General features: G+C 47.6%; 1 protein-coding gene across 2 annotated transcripts in view; it reads left to right on the top strand.

Moving 5' to 3' along the window:
• Positions 1 to 20470, top strand: part of Dpysl2 (dihydropyrimidinase like 2) — a 105096-nt gene extending 84626 nt beyond the window's left edge. For both annotated transcript variants that reach the window (XM_021181296.2, XM_021181298.2), the window contains exons 9-14: positions 8074 to 8230; positions 8561 to 8702; positions 10140 to 10310; positions 15400 to 15579; positions 16335 to 16500; positions 17986 to 20470. In XM_021181296.2, the coding sequence (XP_021036955.1) occupies positions 8074 to 8230; positions 8561 to 8702; positions 10140 to 10310; positions 15400 to 15579; positions 16335 to 16500; positions 17986 to 18077 (908 nt within the window). In that variant the 3' untranslated portion in view covers positions 18078 to 20470. The remainder of the gene's footprint in view (positions 1 to 8073; positions 8231 to 8560; positions 8703 to 10139; positions 10311 to 15399; positions 15580 to 16334; positions 16501 to 17985) is intronic.

Raw genomic sequence — 20470 nt, 5'->3', positions numbered from 1 at the left:
TGCCTCTGCCTCTGCCTCTGCCTCTGCCTCTGCCTCTGCCTCTGCCTCTGCCTCTGCCTCTGCCTCTGCCTCTGCCTCTGCCTCTGCCTTTGCCTTTGCCATTTGGCCCATATAGCTGTTTCTACTTTGCTACATGATCCTCATGAATCAATAAGGGCTGTGGGATGTTTTCACTGATGGGTGACTTGGTACAAGCTCCAGAAGAAATTGCTCAATGACTACTCAGTCAGCCTGTCCCAAGAGGCAATGGCTTCCAGACCGATCCTGTGATTTCTGGCTCCCTGCTCTTTGGAGCTTTCTGGAGCTCAATTTGACCACTCACTATTAATTTTTGAGAGCTTGCCCTCTCCTGGATGCTTGGAGAAGCTGCCTTTTATTTAGTAGTAGTAGCAGAAGAAGAAGCATTTTGATATTTTGAGAGGTGGTCTCATGTAGCCCAGGCTGGCCTGGAACTCACTGTGTGACTCACCATGGAGCTTCTGATCCCCCTGCCTCTGCCTTCTGGGTGCTGGGAGCACAGCTGTATACCACCAGGCCCTATTGAGAAAGAATCTAGAATTTCTTCAGAATTTGCTTTGTGTTATTTTCTGAGGAGACCCTGTAGGTGGTGACTGAAGTCGTGGTCCTTTCTCATCCAGGCACACTTTTAAGGTAGCTGGGTGTTCAGCTTCAGCATTGAACACCCTTCCTGGCACTACTGTTTTAGTGTAGCCCGAGCATAGTGGGTTCAGTGTCTGAAAATGGGGACTGTGGCACCATGGCAGTTAGTTTTGTGTATTTTACTGGTCATTCAGCACTCATCTGATAATAAGGTATTAGTTAAGGCAAATAGTCACATGACTTTGGATTCCTGTGGCCTTCCTGGTCCAAAGTGTAAAATATCCTAGGCTCACCTTGGCAAAGGGAGGGTGTCAGCCCCTGGACAGACCACAGCTGGGGTGGAATGCTGAGCAGCTCTCCTGCAGCATCCATGCTCTCTCCCAAGCCTCTGGTCATCCCTGAAGGGTGGGGCTGACACATGCTTGTGTGGCATGTAGCTTCACTAGGGCATGCTGCCTCAGGGACCGGAGGCTTTCTGTTGCTTCTGTTAACTTCTGAGTCTGCTCAGAAAGGGAAGCAGTTCAGTCAGTTCTATTCCAGAACCTTCCGTGCATGAATCCAGCTGTGCCCACACGGTGCTTCTCAGGGTTGCTCTGCCATCCTTCAAAGTCGTTGGGGAATTCCACTGTCTTCCAGTGCTAACAAGAGCAGCAGAAGACTCTAGCCCTCTAGAGAGCTGGGGAGGCTCTTGCCACCCAGTTGGGATTTCCAAACATCCTCAGGATGCAGCCTGGGCAAGCAGCCTTCTCTTTTGTTTTCCTCTGAAGCTCAGAGCTTGGGAAGAGTAGAACTAAGCTTGCCTGGCCTTCTGTTTTCAGGCTCCAAAGCGCCATGTTAATGTTTGACCGACTCATCTTTCCTCTTGGAGGTTATTTAGTAGAGGAAATTCTTGTGGTTTGTACCGGTTGGGACTTAGTTTAGGTAGAACCTGGAGCCTGACCCTCAGCATAGGCTCAGGTAATTAAAAAAAACAGGTATTCTCAAACAATCAAGAAGCAAGCAGTGGCAGGCTGTGTTAGGGTTCATTCCCTGGGATTAATAACGTGGTTCAGGACCAGACCCTGGTTATGGGGCTTTGGCCACGGGACTTACCATCACTAACCTGTGTCCCGCTTACAAAGGGAAGGTAGTGGTAGTTACTCTTCTCGCAGAGGGATGCTTGTATTTAAATGAGGTGATGTGTTCAGTAACCAGTCATCCTTGCCATTGAGGGATGAAGTGTGATGGTTTAACCTGGAGTGTGTTCAGTATGCCAAGCCAAGGCAAAGATGTCCATGTGTTTTTCCTGTGTGAGGCTTCAGGCCTCAGTGCCAGGAGCAAAACATGGTCTTGACCTCTAGTGTCTGCCCTTGGAGGGAGGATGAGGTGGGAGCAGAAAGTTACAGGGGAGTGGTCAGTGACATTGTGGCCAAGCAGGACTAGAGTACAGAGTAGAGAGCCTATGAGTCTCAGGCTGTGGGAAGGACTCACTTAGTAAACATTGGCCAGACCTTCTCTCCATGTGCATTCACTTTCCTTATCCACCCACAGACCCTCTGGTCCTATGTCTAAGGTGGGAGACATTTGGGCAAATAGAGAAATGCAGTGGATATAAGGCTATGGGCTGAGATGCCTGTGAGGATTATAGCTGCATGCAAGCTAGACCCAGCACAATGGCAGCCTGGCTCTTCTAAGTGGCCCATGAGTACCATTGTTCTGTGCCATGCAACAGCACACCACTTTACCAACCTCACTGTGCAGAGAGAGAAATGAAACACAGCCAAGACTGGAATACACTAGCCAGATTTTCATTTTTTTCTGGACTTTCTTATTTTCTCTTTTATTTCTACACATTACTGGGATTTGAACCTAGGTCCTTACACATGCTAGGCCAGTGTTCTTTCTCTGCACTCTATCCTGGTATTTCATCTTACTTTGTATATTGCCCAGGCTGGCCATGAACTTGTGATTCTCCTGCCTCAGCACCCTGAGTAGCGAGGACTACAGGCCTGTGCCATTGAGTCCTGGCTTGAGTTTTAGTCTTAAGAAGAATTTAGACAGTGGTTGATTTGGTGAGCTCATGCCACAGAAGAGGAATTAAAATGCAGGGACTAAACATGTTGTTCCCAATCATCCAGCTTGTGGGAAGAAACAGGCACAATTCCAGATACCTACCATCTGTTTGTCCTGTGTGTCCAGGGTGGGTCCTTCTCCCTCCACCCTTTCTTAGACTGCTGTTTGTTCATGCAAGGAGCCCTGTGTGGCTACAGATGCTTTCCTGAGGGAATACTAACCTATGGGCAGTACCTGCTGATATAACCCATGGACTCTCCTTCCCCACCCTTAAAACCAAGAGACAGCCACATTCAAACAGCCATGGCTGCTGAGAGATACTAAATCCAAATCCGGGATAAGACTTCTGTTGACCTACAGGTCGATAGGATGCTGAACATCATGAAAATCTCATAGTCATGTCATATATGAAGATACTTCAGCTTGGGGAGGAGGCCATAGGGTTAAACTAATTGAGCACATAATAATCTTGAATTAGACTTGAGATTGAGGGCGGCAGGTGGGTTAGGCTGTGAATGTCATAAACTCCCAGCAGAGCCCATTAGTCAGAGAATCAGCCCATTGAAGAATGGGGAGTGGACAGGCAGGCAGAGATGGATTTATTTCAAGCCATTGGCTCACGTGGTATTGCAGCTGGAGTATGAAATCTTTAGGGAAGGCCAGCAGGCTGGAGTCTAGATAGGAGACGATGGTGCCACTCACATCTGAAGTCTGTGTGGAGACAGAAGCACTTCCTAGTCTCTGCTCCCATTTGAACAGCATGTGCCCAGAGGCTGGGAATTCAGATTGCATTGTAATTCACCTTGGTAGGATAAGATCCTGGGTTTTATTTTCAGCTACCTGTGCTCTGCGGCTGTAATGCATACTCTGGCTCTTTCAGGGCACACAGAAGGCTGGTGCCTAAGCTGGGAATGTGAATCCCTAAATTCATTCTTTCCAGCCATTTTGTCTAGCACCATTAAAGGCAACTGACCAGTGTCATTCTGTCTGTTAATTTGATTTTCAGGAGTGGCCTATGGCATCAAATACAACACCCAGAGCCTTGCCTCATAGAAATATTTGACTCAGGGCTCCTAGTGGCATTTTGTGTATTTCATTACATCATTGTAGTGTAGACTACATATGTTTTCTTTACTTACTATAAGAAGAATCATTAGTACCCATGAATTACCTCATACTAGAGATTCAAGTCTAGAAACTTCAGAAAATGTATCCTGAATATTTTGTTTCTTATCCCATGAGATGGTATATATCTATGATCTCAGCACAGGGATAGGGATTCATACCATGAGAAATCTGATCATGAGACTATGAGGGGTAATTCTAAGGCTAAGTTAAAAGAGGCATAAAGGTAGGATTGTTAGTTTAATGCCAGGCTGGGCTCTATATTAGCATGATCTTGACTCAACAAACAAACAAAACAAAAACCAAACAAAAACAGGACTAGGGAGATAGAGTTGGCAAACAAGCACAGGGACCTGAATTTGTCTCGCAGAATCTATGTAAAGAAAGTTGTGTGTGGAGGTGCATGCCTATAATCCATGCGGTCTGACTGAGCTCTGCTAGCCAGCCCATTGGGGAGGCAATCTCTGGGCTCACTGGCTAGCCAGTCTAGCCTAACTAGAGAGATCCAGGCTAATGAGGTACGCTGTCTTCTATATGTGCAACTCCCTACCCCATGTGCATTGTGTACACATAGATTCACACCTGCATGCTCATCCACACACATGCACATACACACTCATACATGCACGCGCACACACACACACACACACACACACACACACACACGCAGTTTGTTTCTATAGAATGGAGCCATCCTTGCTGTCAAAGCCTCACTGCATAGATCTTAGGCGGTTGGGATTGTGGCCCGAGCACTTTAAGAGAAAGATACAGTGATGTGGGTCTGTCTGTCTCATTTCCCTCGGCTTCTGTGGCTGTGCATTGAGTTCCCTTCACATGATTTTTTCATTGTTCCTGCTTGGGACTTGTCCTGCTTCTCGTTCATGGGAAATGACAGACTGCCGGAGCCTGAAGCTGTCAAACATTTCCAAACCCCAGCTTGCAGTTATTCTTCATGAATGTGCTTGGCCCCAGGGCTGGTTGTGAGTAAACACTAGCCTCCCATTCCTGCCCATGCCCTGCATTCTTGGCCTGACTGGTGTGCCTGCCAGAGTCTGGCTTGGGGTCACAGCCTTCAGTTTAGACTTTCTCTGGAGAAGAGACTCATGAAACTACAACAGCCACCAAGAAAGCATCAGCAGTGTATTTAGAGAGGCATAAAAAGGCTAATTAAGCTGTTCGTGGTTTATTATTAGTAGTGGTAATGATTGCTGGCACATGGCAGCTCACTGGTGTCTGTGGTCTGACTGAGCTCTGCAAGCCAGCTCATGGTCCCCTCCAGCATAGGGGTTAGAGGGAAGGAGCCTATGGCAAGGCACTGAGCCACTGAGATGAGGGTGTGTGTGTGTGTGTGTGTGTGTGTGTGTGTGTGTGTGTTGGGGGGATATAGATACCAGTGTCTGAACCACACTCCCCTGAAAGTGAAGGCTTTGGACACAATAGGTCCTTTTCTAATTTGTGGAGCTTAAAAAAAATAGAAATAAAAGCTTGTAAGGACCTCTGACTCCTTCAGGAGGTTTAATTGGAGCAAAGCAGGAGCTAGAGACATTGCTCAGCAGTTAGGAATTCTTGCTTTTGTAGAAGACCAGACAGAGTTCAGTTCCTAGCACCTACATTGGATTCCTCATAGTCACTTGTAACTCCACGGGGATCTAACATTCTCTTCTAGCCTCTGCTGACTACCCATATTCACACATGCACACACACACACACACACACACACACACACAAATAAAAATTTATAAGTTCTGTGAATAGAGCAAAACCAGAAGGAAGCCACAGTTTGGAACACCCTCACTGTTCTCAGGTCTGTGCATGACTCCAGCATGGGCTGACCAGGAGTCCTCACTCTGCAATGGTCTAAGGAAGGAAGGAAGGAAGGAAGGAAGGGAGGAAGGAAGGAAGGAAGGAAGGAAGGAAGAAAGAAAGAAAGGAAGGAAGAAAGGAAGAAAGGAAGAAAGGAAGGAAGGAAGATCCCCAGTGATCTTGGAAGCTCTGATCCATCCTTGGGTTTCCAGAGGCTGAAGGCTTTTGCTACTGTAGCAAAGGTCAGGGAACCCAGCCCTTGTCAGGCAGTCCGGTCTTAGATGAAGCCCATCTGTTTCTAGTACCAGCCTCCTCCAATCAGATTTCCAAAGACAGGATGGAGCTGCAGACTCAGTGACAGGATGGAGGATGGTAAATTTCAGGGTATTCTGGGTATAGCTGAGCTGTTGATTCCTCCTCTGAGTACCCTTGCTCTTCTGATATTTTTATGGTAACAAAGCCTGTATACCCTGGGGGCTGCAGGTGCTATGTGCTCAGGTGGGCAGTGGGCAGCAGGACTCTCAGGCCAGGCTGGATTGGGAGTTAGATGTCACTAGATCTGTTGGAAGTTCCTGCAGGAACCCCCGCTCTGCCACTGCATCTCAGATGGGCCTGAGGAACCATTAACAGCTGACCTTAGCTTTATGAGCTCTTTTTCCATTTGGAGGTACGTGCCCAGTGAGCTTGTACAAGCTTCTACTGGGAGAGCTTCCAGTAGGTCAGGAATACTGGGTTCTTCTCTTGGTGCTGTTTTTAGGGGATTTCTTCTGGGCATTCTTGCCCCCAGTTCTAGCAACCTTCCTCCTGCCTGGAGGCTGTTACAGGGGGTGGATGGGAGGCAGCTGTGGCTGGGGCGTTCCATCACCCTCTCACTGAACAGCCACTTCTTTGTGACATTCCTGAGGCAGGAGGGGGCAGCTCCCTGGAGCCAGTTTTGAGTGTCTGGGCAAGAGGGTGTTGTGGAATAGTATCCAGTGATAAGCCTTTGCAAGTACTGTGGAGAGGAAGGGAGACACATTCCTGACTGAGAAGGGTTTGGCCTTGAGGGCCGTGTGTTTTGAGAAGGGAGAAGCTTGCCTGGGTGACGGGAGGAGAGGCAGATGGATTTGGATAACCTGTGAGAAAGGTCCAGCTCTCTGGTCTTCATTAGTTGAATGTTAAGAGCACCGAGTGGGCTTTGCACACGTTCGTTAAGTACCTACTGTGTGCAGGCACAAAAGTGATCATTAGGTGTGTTGAGTGCCTATTGTGTGCAAGCAGAGAACTGATTATTGTGTTGCCATCAAGAGTCAAAAAGTTCAAAAGCGGGTGATTGTTTGGGTGTAGAATGCAATGCCCAGGGATGCCGTGATGTCTGGACCATTAAAGGGGAGGCTGAGAGGCCAGGCCTGGTGGCACACTTCTGTAATCTCAGCTCTCTGGAGTCTGGGGAGGAGGACAAGCAGTGCAAGGTCATCCTCTGCTACACACATAGTTCAAGGCCAGCCTCAGCTAAATCAAAATGAAGAGCTTGGCTTTGGATCAGGAGAGATATAGGTGTTCAGAGGCTAGATAGTTTTTCGTTTGTTTTAAACCTGGAAGACATGACATAAGAGGTTCTTACATGAGTGTGTGTGGAGGAGGATGGTATCTGGAGAGTGCTCTGTGAAGAAAGTCCCCGCCATGTCACAGAGCATGGTTAAGGAGCTGAGGAAGCAAGCACAACCCTGAAGTCTGCTGGAATGAGCTAGAGGAAGGGAGGAGGCGTGGCCAAGGGAAGAAGGCACATAAGGCACACAGGGACCTACACCAGCAGTGTAAGTGGGCACAGCTGTCTGGCCCACTCTGAATACAGAAGATACCATTTGGACTTGGTGGGGGTGCTGACATTTTCTCTTGGACATTGTATAGAGTCATCCTGAGCTTCTAGAGATCCTGAAACTCCAGTGGCCTAAGCACAGGTTCTCTCTCATGAGTCAGCTGTCACTCTGACGGATGCCATTGAGGTCAATTTAGGCATCTGGGCATCTCTAGAAGATCCTGGCACTGCTCTCTGATACCTCGGCTCTGTGACTTTATTTGTGATTTCTGTTCCCTATCTAGAATTAGACATGATAAAGGGCAGGGGCTTCAGGTGTGAGGTCAACTTCTGCATAGGAAGGTTAAATCCCCTCATCATCCAAAGCAGAAGATTCTGGATGGTTCTGAGGCTTGTGTGTTGGAGGAAACTGAGTTGGAGATCATGGCCTGTAACATGTATTGTGTTTAGGATTGCCTCGGGAAAGGGGGCGGAGTCCACAGAGCTGGGCATCTTAGTACATGCTAGGTGGGTGGCCTTGGCTGCCTAGGGTTCTGGACTTCGGTCTTTGGTGTTGTCACCTGTGAGATGAGGCTGTATCCCCAAGAAGGGAGTGCTGAGAGCAATCTACAGTGCTGAGCATATAGCAATGCCTGCTAAGAGTGGTCTCTTGTTCTTAGTGTGTCAGACCGAGCCACCTGTGTTCTGTTTCTCAGGAACTGTGGTGTATGGTGAGCCCATCACGGCCAGCCTGGGGACTGATGGCTCTCATTACTGGAGCAAGAACTGGGCCAAGGCTGCGGCCTTCGTCACCTCCCCACCCTTGAGCCCCGACCCAACCACTCCAGACTTTCTCAACTCATTGCTGTCCTGGTGAGTACCGCTGACTCACATCCACACGCTAGAGCAACTTAGAGCAAAATGAGTCCGTAGGTGACGGCACGGTGGTGGCTGAGAACAGGCTTAAAAACAGACCCTTATTGGCCAAAGTTAGGGTCACTAAGTGAGAACAAGGAATCAATCTGTCGCCATCTTGGGTGGGACTTCCCGATATCAACCTGGGCCATTCTGACCAGCCAGCTGAAGGAAGGGTCTGAGTGAGCGCCAGGATGGTGGGTGAGACGTCATCTGTGAAATGTCTCACCAGACAGACGGAGGTAGGCTGCCCTGCAAGGAAGCCTCATGTCATGTGTTTCCTTCCAGTGGAGACCTTCAAGTCACTGGCAGTGCCCACTGCACCTTCAACACTGCCCAGAAGGCTGTGGGGAAGGACAACTTCACCTTGATTCCCGAGGGCACCAACGGCACTGAGGAGCGGATGTCTGTCATTTGGGATAAAGCTGTGGTAAGGACTGATGGCTTTCCCCTTTGCTGGCCCATGCATGCCCCGTCTCTGTGGGTGTGGGGCTAACGTTGGGCAGTTGAGAACATTCTAGAAACGAGAACTTGGAAGATGATATTTCTCCTGTATGGAAATCCAAGATGAGATTCCCTAAAAGCACAATTCCTTCTAAATATTCCTGCATCAAGGAGGAAATGGCTTCCTCAGTCCCCTGCTGACCTTCCCAGTCAAGAGTCCTCAAGTCCGGTTCCTTGAGAGTGTGACTGAGGGCATCAAGGCTTGGTATTCAGACCCACCGTGGGCTTCTGCTCAACCTGTTTTGGACAGATACTGAACTTGGGGATTTGGATGCCTTTTCCTTTTAATGTTTGACAATACAGTAACAGTATTTAGTAACAGTAAATCAGTCGGTTTCCTGATTCTTAGTGAATTCTTACATCTTGTGAGTGAACATCACCTTGTGTCAGAGGAAAGCTACAGTGAGTGGGGAGTATCCTCAGGCTTTGCCAGCACTTTGTGTGCACAGCAGGTCAGCATGCAGGTGACATTAGCATCACACACAGTGTCACAGCCTGTCAAAAACAATTCCTAACATCTCATGCTTCCTTCTTAAATCCACAGGAGGAACAAAAGACTTATTTTTGGAGACAGGGTGTCACTGTGTGGCCTGAGTTGGCCTGAAACTGGCAATGTAGATTAGGCTGACCTCGAACTCACAGAGATCCATCTGCCGCTGACTTCCCAGTGCTGGGATTAAAGGCGTGGCCACCACACCCATGGAAAACCTTGTTTCCTCCTAACACCAACAGTCATTGGTCTCTAATTCTTTGACTGGACATTTGTGATGCTCCTAATTTTTCTTTTAACTGAGATGCATATCCGTATAGACATATCCTTGGGTATATCTTTAATTATGTTTGTAGGAGAAGTTTCTGGAAGTAACTTGGGAAGGCCAAGGGGAATCTATTAAAGATTGTGAATACATATTGTTAACATTCCTAATGCAAAGATTACATCTGACACAATGTATGACACTCCTCGCTGGGTTTTAGGAGTAGAATCCCCAAAACACTATTGAGTTGGTGAATTTTGTCTTTGTTATTTGACATTCAATTTCTTTGGTTGCTGATTGGGATAAATTTTTTAATATGCTTTTTTGGCCATTTAATTTTTTTTCTTCCTTGTAGTGCACACTCATATCCTTGGTCTCCTGTGTTTAGAATGGAAAGATTACAGGAGATGATTGGCCCTTACCTTGGAAAGCCAGATGCTGGGTTGAGACTTACTGACTAGAAGCCCAGATCTGTTGGGAACTTTATTGAAGGGGAAATCCCAGGATGCATTGCATGCCAACATGTGACCCTTTATTGCTGGACCTGTTCTACCTTCAGCTTTCTGACCCTATCCATGTGTGTTGTATGTACATGCTCTGTCCTGCAGGTCACTGGGAAGATGGATGAGAACCAGTTTGTGGCTGTGACCAGCACCAACGCAGCCAAAGTCTTCAACCTTTACCCACGGAAAGGTCGCATCTCGGTGGGATCTGATGCTGACTTGGTCATCTGGGACCCTGACAGTGTGAAGACCATCTCTGCCAAGACACACAACAGTGTAAGGCTTGCCTGTCTTGAGTAGACATGTGTGCTGCAGGCAACAAGAGACAGGGATTCAGGAAACCTCAATCCGATAGGAGTAAAGTTTCCCCAGGATGTATTGCTAACTTGCAGTGTCCCAAGGGCCAGACTGGCCCTATCACTTTCTTTATTGAGATCCACAAGACTCTTGGGCACGTTTCAGAGGCAATAGCCTCTGTCCTTACACCTTCAGGGTCCCTAGAGCAGAGGTTTTTTAGCCCTTGGATTGTGATCCCTTTGAGGGTTGAGTGGCCCTTTGACAGGAGTCACATACCAAATATCCTGCATGTCAGATATTTAATTGTGATTCATAACAGTCTCAAAACTACAGTTATGAAGTAGCAATGAAAATAATTTTATGGCTGGGGGTCACCACAACATATGAAAGGGTCACAGCACTAAGAAGGTTGAGAGCCACTGGCCCAGAGTGATTTTAGGTCCTCAGAGGCTTCTAGAAGTCAGGCAACACTGTGTTCTCGTGGTTTGAGCAGCACCCTGTGTGGTGTGTTTACTGCAAGGGACCCAGCTAGAGCAGCCAGTGTCTGTTCCCGAGACGGCATTGGGCACTGCCATTTCCTGTCAGTTCTCTCTCAGGAGTGATTGGCCGCTATGCTTCTTGTCCTAAAGGAAGAAGAAATAACCCAGGTTAGTGGGTCACAGTTTAGGAACTACAGAATTTGGGGAAGCTCGTGGTCACAGAGCTTGCAGATGTTAGTATCTGTTAGTCGGTTAGCATGCTGGCGTTTCAACTGAGAACCAGGGATTCGGGTGTTCTGCGAGTTTGTCGATTCAGTGAGCCCAGAGCTATCAGACACCCGCAGCTCCTCGCAATCTAAAATCCTGACAACCTAAAATCCTCTCTCTTGGACAGAAGGTTTTGGGTGGGGCATGCTGGGTTCAGTGTCAGCTTCTTTGGTACCTGTGGGTGCCTTCATGGTGGGTACTTCGTGGGGAGGGAGACGGCTGGACTCCATATTTATAGCTGGTTTTGCCCTGCCAGTTCAGCAGAGCCTTAGTGCCAAGCCTGCTTAAATTTGTACCATCCATCTTGGGCTCCTCAGTGGCGCCCTCAGGGCTGACCTTTCTGTGCGTATGCCTATTACGTCATAATCCTCCTCTTCATCTGAGCTTCTCACTAAAGGGTCCGGTGTGATTATCCCAAGTGAGAAGATAAATAACCTCGAGGTGCAGAGAGCTTAAGTGGCCCGTATAACGTTACATAGTGATCTTGCGGTCGAGCCAGAATTAGAAGCCTTAATTTTTCAACATTCTTCCCTCCCAGACTGCGTATGCATGTGCAGGGTTGGGTGGGGAAAGTCCTGTCCCTCTTCTGTAGTGTCCCCTCCCCAAAAGGGCTGCCATGGCTCATCAAACACACAGGTGACCGGGCTGCTAGGTGGCATTGGGACCTCCCTGCCTGGATGGATGAGAGAGCAGGGGGGAGTGAAGGTTTGGGAAGACAGTTGCTGTTTACATGACATTTTTTTTGGGGGGGGGGTAAAATATGGCAGTTTTTATTTATTTCATCCATGGCGTGATAAACAGAGAAAATCAAATGGTTGGCATTGGGTATCACCTTGAAGACAGAGAAACAGAGAAATTCAGAAAACTGTACATGAATCAACAAGAAAAAAATCCTAGCATAAAGAAAGGAAATAAACGCAAAAATTCCACAGTTATATACTGTTTTTTACAGACAGGAAAGGGAATATAGCATAAATTTACATTAAATTCTCTAAATTCCTAAAAAATAAATTTCTGGGGATTTATACAGCTTACAAATGCAAATATAAAGGTATCAAAAGCCTTCTTCTACCTTTTCATAATGTTGTCATAGGATGTTGTTAGATGTAATCTGAGGAAATATGATCACATTGCATTTTTATCTCACTCTGTTCTGGGCAGTATCCCGCGCAGCCCTGCCAAACACCTCGTTGTCTCTCCCTGCTGTCGGGGTTGGCGTTAAGCATGCCTGTGTGACACTGCCCGTCTGGTGAAGTACAAACAAGATTCTAGGTTCTGTCTTCAGCGTGGAACAACCGAATCCACAACCCGATTGCTAATCCTCCCTTAGGATTTTCCAGGATTCCAACTTCTCTGTAATTTTTGGAAACGCATGCGGGTGAAGTTAAAATGTCCATGCTTCGTGGTGGTGCAGCCTCCTACCTCAGCAAGCGGCATGAGCTCTAATATCACATCTTTGAGCATCTTTAAATCACTTAGAGCAGAGGTGTTCAATCTGTGAATATCGACTCCTTTATAGGGGTCAAATGACCCTTTCACAGGGGTTATGCATCTGCTATACTACATATAAGATACTTACATTACAATTCATAACTAGCAAAATTACAGTTAGGATGCAGCAATGAAAATAGTTTTACAGTTGGGGTCAGCACAACATGAGTCAGTGTAAGTGTCACAGCCTTAGGAAGGTTGAGAACCACTGACTTAGAGTCATGGTGCTGCTTCACTCTGTATTTTAAGGGAGAGGGGGACATCGGTCCAAAAGCCTTACCACCAGCTCCCTCCTAGGTCACTAGCCCCAGTTTGTGTGTTATCCAAGGCCTTGGGTACCAGGGGTCAGTGCTCATGCAAGGTGCAGGGATCAGCCAGCAGTGGACAGGGGACTGGGTGCTTTTGTGACCTGTATCCTTTCTGACGTAAGGGACGTCAGAGAAGTATCTAAAGTCACTCCATTGATGGATGGCAGGCCTGGGATGGAAGGGACCCAAGGTCAAGGCTGTGTTTGGAGATGGATCGTTAGTGAGGAAGTGATAGGAAAGAGGTAGGCTTCGCCTTTATCTTAGAGGATGCTCACCCCTTCCCAAGGTCATTTCAGAGGAGACTGGATCCCCTCACCAAAGGTTCTTTTTGTGTCGGTGCCACACCACATGTGTCTTACCGAGGAACCATAAGTACTCAGGCAGGCTTTAAGTGACACAGTCCACTGTTATTCAGTGCCCATCTTTTGCCATGTCCAAGACAAATCTGATTGTGAGATACGTGATGAAGGACAACACCCGAGATGAGGTCTTTAGTTGGGGACTGGGTAAAAAAAAAAAAAAAAAAAGGCAGAGCTGGCATGTTCTTCTTATGGGATCAGGGAGATGAAGATCTGTCCTTGGGAAGGTCGTGTGAAAGATCCCACTATGCCTCTGCTTCAATATTTCTGAGTTCGGGGCCAGCCTGGTCTACAGAGTGAGTTCCAGGGCAGCCAGGGCTACATAGAGAAACCCTGTCTTGAAAGACCCCCCCAAAATGGCCATGGGGGAGAAGGTCTCTCTTGAGACTCTGAACTGGAAACTGGCGCCCATACAGGCTTTAAGTTTAAATTCCCACTGCCTGGGTGGGTCTCACAGCCTTGAGCTGAAAAGGCTGTGTGGGATACCTCAGAGGTGGGTGGGTGCATCCCTTGGGTACCCCCTGGAGAATCTGGCTCTCTCTGGCTATTATGTTTACACAGTCAGCTCTGGTCAGTGGCAGATGTGAGACGTGATGGCCCCCAGCATCTTAGGATTCTCGTGAGGAGCCGCTTGTGTGCAGCCATCTCCCTCTACTTCTGTTTACGGCAACCTCCATGTTTCTCTGTGGAGTCTCTGAGTTGTGCTGGCAGCAGTCCTGGCACTGCCCGGGCAGCGCTCCTTTTCCACATGGGAATGCATGCTGCTCTGCCCTTTCTCTGTCCCTCCCTCCCCCAGCTGCCACTCCAGAGAGCAGAGATGACCTGTGACCTGGGTGTTGGTGTGGCTCTGCCCTCTCACAGAACCTCAAGGGCAGTGATTCCCAAAGTTCCTAATGCTGAGACTCTTTGATACAATTCCTCATGTTACGGTGACTCCCCCCAACCATCAAATTATTTTGGTTGCTGCTTCACAGCTGTAATCTTGCTACTGTTATGAGTCATAATTTAAAATCTGTTTTTTTTCTGATAGTCCTAGGTTACCCCTGTGAAAGGGTCATCCTATCCCCCAAAGGGGTCACAGGTTGAGAACCACGGCCCTAGTTTTTTCCCCCTCCGTTGGCCTGTGTTTTCCCAGAAGCCCATGCTCTGTGCCACATGTTACCCATTTGTTAGCCATTTGTTCCTGAAGGCAGTCATGTGGAGAGAGCCGTAGGCGTTCAGCCTGAGCTGAGCCAGAATTAAGGACACCACTCTGACTTATGGAGCTTTCTGTGTCAGAAAGCCTCTTGTTTTCTGTCACTTCCGACTGACAGACAAACGCACTGGCAGGCAAACCACCTGTTTGCCGAGAGGGTGTGCCAAATTGCCTGTTTTCACTCTCAGTGACATGAGCCCCCACACAAGGGTGGGTCGTTTAGGAAACTAAACATCAATCCTGTCACGGGCTTGTTGTCTTTTATATGCCACCAGTCCACGCAGTTGGGGACGTTGGGTTTAACCACAGGATGCTTAAGTCCGTGAGAAAACGGCCTCATTTTGCAATTTAGTTTGGACCTTGTTCAGAGGCGAGCCTTGGGAGTTCAGTCTGCACAGAGGAGAGTTGGTGGAAATGGGAAGACAACCTCACCCCACCCCATTAGTGTTTCTCTTTTCCCCCTTTTTATAGAATTGTGGATGGAATCCAGGGCCCTCTGCATTCTAAGAGTTCAACCACTAAGTTCTACCACTGAGATTCACATCTCCACTCTGAGCTACATCTTTGCTTCACTAAATCGCGCAGGCTGGCCTTGAACACACTCTGTAGCTCAGGCAGGGCCTTGACCTGAGATCTTACTGTCCCAGAATCCCGGGTGTATAGGTCTGCCTCACAAGACCTGCCCGGAATGATTTTCTTTATATTTGTAAAGTATTTACACACACACACACACACACACACACACACACACACACACACACACACACACAGTATTGTTATTTTCTTCAGCTATTGCCCTCTCAGATTTGGAGCTGTGGGTGAGATGAGTTCAGATTCTAGGCAGAGAAAGCATGTGTCCCTGGGGTGGCCAGCAAGGACAACCTTCTTCTCTAGGGTTTGTCAGTAAACTCCATTCCTTTGAGTTCAGGGGCAGGGATTGCTCTCATGATGGCTTGTCTCTCTCCTCAGGCTCTTGAGTACAACATCTTTGAAGGCATGGAGTGTCGTGGCTCCCCACTGGTGGTCATCAGCCAGGGCAAGATTGTCCTGGAGGATGGCACACTTCATGTCACTGAAGGCTCAGGACGCTACATTCCCCGGAAGCCCTTCCCTGACTTTGTGTACAAACGCATCAAAGCAAGGAGCAGGGTGAGTGGTCTTGCAAACTTTTAAACATCGTGGGCTGGTCTCTACTCCGCAGATATCCACTAAGCACCATGAGTCAGAATACTGAGATGGGGGCACAGAAGGATAAAGGAAACCTGACATTTTCATCCTGAAGCTTAACCGGCTGCTGGGTGAGTCTAGGATGATTAGAGCTTTGATGCTGAGAGTTTGATGCAGAGGTGGGAAGCACTGCTCTAGCATCATGGAGGAAGATGACAGGGAAGATGGACAGTTGGGCTTTGAAGGCTGAGTAGGAGTTTCTCAAGCCAAAGGATGGAGATAAAGATACTAGAAGATGGAATATGACCTATGGGAGATGTACAGTGTGTCCAGGGCGTGGTGGTTAGGAACTGTGAGGTGGAGAAGGGATGGAGCTTTAAGGGAATTAAGAGAGGAGTGATATTGGGAAGACAGTTTTGTCTTGAAAAACAACACGAGACCCTCTTCGCAGTATGATCAGGGGCTTCTTGGAGGGCTCAAAGGTGATGTTGACATGGTGGGGGAAGTTCTAAGAAACCAGTTGAGTAACTCATCGGGGAGTCACCTTGGGAGAGCGTTTGGCCTAGAACTTTGGGGTCTGGTTGCACATCTGTCTCTGTTGGACCTGCCCCATAATGGGGGCCATATCCCCACACATCATAGTCCTGCCTTGGCTACCGCTCTGTGACACTGAGAAGGTACAGGGAAGATGTCCTCTGTGAATGTGACATAGGCTGTGGGGTGATTGTGTGTTTCAGCTGGCTGAGCTGAGAGGGGTCCCTCGTGGCCTGTATGACGGACCCGTATGCGAGGTGTCTGTGACGCCCAAGACGGTGACTCCAGCCTCATCAGCTAAGACATCCCCTGCCAAGCAGCAGGCACCACCTGTTCGGAACCTGCACCAGTCTGGATTCAGCTTGTCTGGTAAGGCCGGGGTTGGGCCGTTCCGGGTAGGTTCAGCAAGCTCTGTGGAGCCAGCCAGAGGCTTTTGGCTCCACTACTGCGGAAACTGAAAGACTGTAAATGGCAGCTGGGTTTCAGAATCTTCAGATCGGTTTTTTGTGCCATGCCATGCTGAGACACCCACCCTGTGAGTGAAGGGCCATTTCCTCATCTGTCATGTCCGTTGTTAAAGAGTGTGGAACTGGGAGTTTCAGCAGTCTCACCTTGCTCAGGCCTTCCGTGTGATGAGTCGCAGCAAGGTTCCCTGTGGAGTTGCTGTGATATCCACCGCTACACCCTCAGTGGTGAAACATGGATTTCTGTCTTGGAAACATCTGCCCCTCTTTCTTTTAGCCCACAACAGGGCCTTTCCTCTCGCCCCCGGTGTCCTGAGCTTAGAAAGATATCCAAGGTCCTGCGGCCTGTGAACAGCGTAGTTCATTACACAGACTTTCCTTTTCTTGTCCCATCTGCTGGATTTTATAAAGTACCATCTGTGCCCATGATGAATGATGAACACTTCAGGGTGTTTTGGTTTGGGAGATAGACCCTTAAGCCCTATTGTCCTAAAGTATGAGATCAGTCACAATGTGTATTCCCATATCATTCGCATAGACAGCACAGGTTGCCAGTCCGTTGTGTAAAAGAAATGATTGGGACTGGAAGCTAGTTTGCCTCTTTAAAAATTGGAAAAATATGTAGATTTTGAATCATGTTGTGACTAAGACCAAAGTCCAAGCACAAAGTGTGGGCAGGGACAAATGGCTCAGCAGTTAAGAATGAGCACACATCTTGTTGGGGACCCAAGTTTGTTCCTAACACCCATGTCTGGTGGCTTACAACCATTTAGAATTCTAGCGCCAGAGAATCCAGCGCCCTCTTCTGGCCTCCTCAGGTACTGCACTTATGTGTATAGCCCTCCCTCTCCACATACACAGATACACATAAATTAAAAGTAAAAATAAAATCTTAAAAACCAAAATACAATACTTCTATGTTTCAAATACATATAACCCAGTCATGAAAGGGATTTGAGACAGTATTTTTGGTTACATCAAGTTCCACTACAGTTAGTCACATCAGGTCAAGTGTGGAATTTTCCACTGGTTTAGAGCAGCGTTCTGGGTTTGGGAGCTTCAGATTCAGGTTCTTTACCTGAACCATCCATTCCTCCTGAGTGAGAGGCGTGGGTCAAAAGAGCCATACTCCCTAGTACCTTGCATCGAGTCTAGACTTCCCCAGGGAGAGATTGCTTGCACAGAATCTGACCTGTAGGCTGAAGGCAGGCCCTCCTACTTCCTGTAGTTTGAACTTCCTGTAGTTAGGGAGGTTTGGAGAAAGAGGTCGGGACATGTGTGCTTGGTTCAGCTTTTTTCCCCCCAGGATTGTTCCTGGGCATGCCGCAGGAGTCTGGTTTTATTTCTGAAGACCCTCACGCTCGTTTCTTGTCTCTTCTTTCTTCCCTAGGTGCTCAGATTGACGACAACATTCCCCGCCGCACCACCCAGCGCATCGTGGCGCCCCCTGGTGGCCGTGCCAACATCACCAGCCTGGGCTAAAGCCCCTAGGCCTGCAGGCCACTTGGGGATGGGGGATGGGACACCTGAGGACATTCTGAGACTTCCTTCCTTCCATTTTTTTTTTTTTTAAAGAGCCTGTGATAGTTGCTGTGGGCAGCCAGTTCCTGGGGCTTCCTCTTGGGCCCCCTGCACTCGGTCTCCCCTGGAGTTTCTGAATTCGCTCACCCAAGTCCCTACACAGTCATGAACACCACACCCAAGCCTAGCCACCCACCCCACACGGAGCTGCATCCACCATGCAGACATGCGCCACCAAGCAGATCCCAGCAAGGGTGCCCCAATCACATCCTTGGCCGTGCAGTCAGCACCTTCCTGTCATGGGGAAGAGATAGTGAATTGCCCTGAGCTGCCTTCTTTTCTTTTTAAAAATTTTTAAATAAGGTTTTCTTTGTGGGACTGGGGAGGGGTGGGGAGGGTGGGAGAGCTTTCTTTCTTTCTTTCTTTTTTAAATACTAAATTGAAAGCCTGATTCAATATTAATCCTCGGGTCTTGAACTGGACATCCTAATGATGCAATTATGTAACCATTAAGCTGATTCCGAGGCTGGCAGGCTATGGCCGCCCCTCTGGAAAGGTTCCATGTGTCTCCATCCCCATCCCTTACTCTTCGGGTCAGCTGTTGAGAAGAGGCGGGTTTTCTTCATTGGCCTAGATTTTGCGGCAGATTAGACCTTTTGAAGGTTCTCCACCATTTTCCTACGTCTACTGTCCTGGCTTTTTCTTCTGCACTCTTGGAGAGATTTAGATGTTGGTCTCCTGGTTTGTGTTTCTCCGAAACAATGCTCTTTTTTTTTTTTTTCCTCTCTTAAACTCTTTGTCTGCTCTTAAAGCCAGGCAACCCAGTTTGGTCTCAGGCATAGCCTGAGCAGATCCTAGTTTTGCCCCCACCACCATAGTTTTGTGCTATCCTGGTTTCTGTTAAGATTGGTGCTATCCAATTCCCATCACTAGGAGGTGGCTGAGCTTGAGGCTTGCCAGACACAGGGATGGCCCTGATTATGTCACCAATACTGTCACATGTGGGCCCAGAATAGAGTCACATGTGGTGGAAAGATGAGGAGTTAGGCTGTAGAAGTGACAGTTTCCAGTCAAATCTGTAAACCCAGCCCCCAAGCTGGGACCATTCTCCCTGTGGCGGAGCCAGCCAAGATGGGGCCATTCTTTCTGTGGAGGAGCCCCTTCCAGCCTTCATCAGGAAGTGTCTTTGGGGATTCTAGAATGTTGGGACTTCTCAGTGTGTGTGTTGTGGTGGGGGAACTTTTTTTTTTTTTTCAAAAGGTCTAAGGTGGTGGAAGGTAGACATCTTTGGGATACTTAGACTTAAAGTCTTTTACAAGAGGGACAACCCTATTTTGGGAAACAATATCTCATGGGAAGAAAACTGTACACACTGAACGCATAGCCTGCTTAGAGATCACGTCGCCTCTTAGAGACCATGTCACCTCGTATCTGTCACCCTTCCTCTTCCTGTCACAGTGACAGGTCTTCACTAGCTGGCTTCTTTCTGTACTTGCTGACTTCTGTCATATTTCCTTTCAGATGTGTTTACAGGTCCCTGTAAGCAGTGTTAGGTCCATAGGCTTTTATGACTCCAGTCTGCTGGTATGAAGCAGAGCATCAAAAAATTCGTGATTCCTTGAGTGTCCACACGTTTTGTCTTTGGGGGTTAAGGGTCGGGATTTTGGGTTTGTTGTTAATTTTGTTGTTTTAAAGGTAAATTGCACTTTTAAAAATTGGTTGACTTAATATATTTGCTTTTTTTTTCCTTACCTGCACTTAGAGAGGAAATTTGAACACCAGAAACCACTTTTTTTTTTTCTCCCTGTTTATTTGTTTGGATTCTGAGAAACTTGCAGCTCTTCACCATTTACTCCTGATGTTTCTTGTATGGGGCCGTGGCCCTTTTGGTTGTTTTTGGTCATTTTCTTAAAAACACAACACAACACAACACAACAGTTTTAAACCTGAAGATTTCCGCAGTCCGTGTAAGCATGTTTACCCGTTGGCTCGCTTTCTGTGTGTCTGTTAAATGAATGTCATATGTAAATGCTAAACTAAGTCAACAGTGTCTCAGAACTGAATAACTGCAGTGACTTGATGCTCTAAATCATTGTAGGATTTACCGCTAGATGGTTTTGAACCCTTGAACCTGTGATTGTGACCCATGAGGGGGGACCTTTCAGTGCTAAAGCTGATCATGTGTGTAGCCAGAAAGGTACTTTTTTTCTTTTAATTTTTGTTTTATTTTTTGTAACCACTGTCTTAATGGCAAAATAATTATGGTAAAATACAAGTCTCGTGTTTATTATTCCTTAAGAAGTCTGTGTTATATTACCACGGAACACCCAATAAAGCAAAATGTGGTTGTTTCA

The sequence above is a fragment of the Mus caroli genome, chromosome 14, assembly GCF_900094665.2.
Source record: "Mus caroli chromosome 14, CAROLI_EIJ_v1.1, whole genome shotgun sequence".
NCBI classification, from domain to species: domain Eukaryota; kingdom Metazoa; phylum Chordata; class Mammalia; order Rodentia; family Muridae; genus Mus; species Mus caroli.
This window is presented reverse-complemented; position numbering and strand designations above follow the sequence as displayed.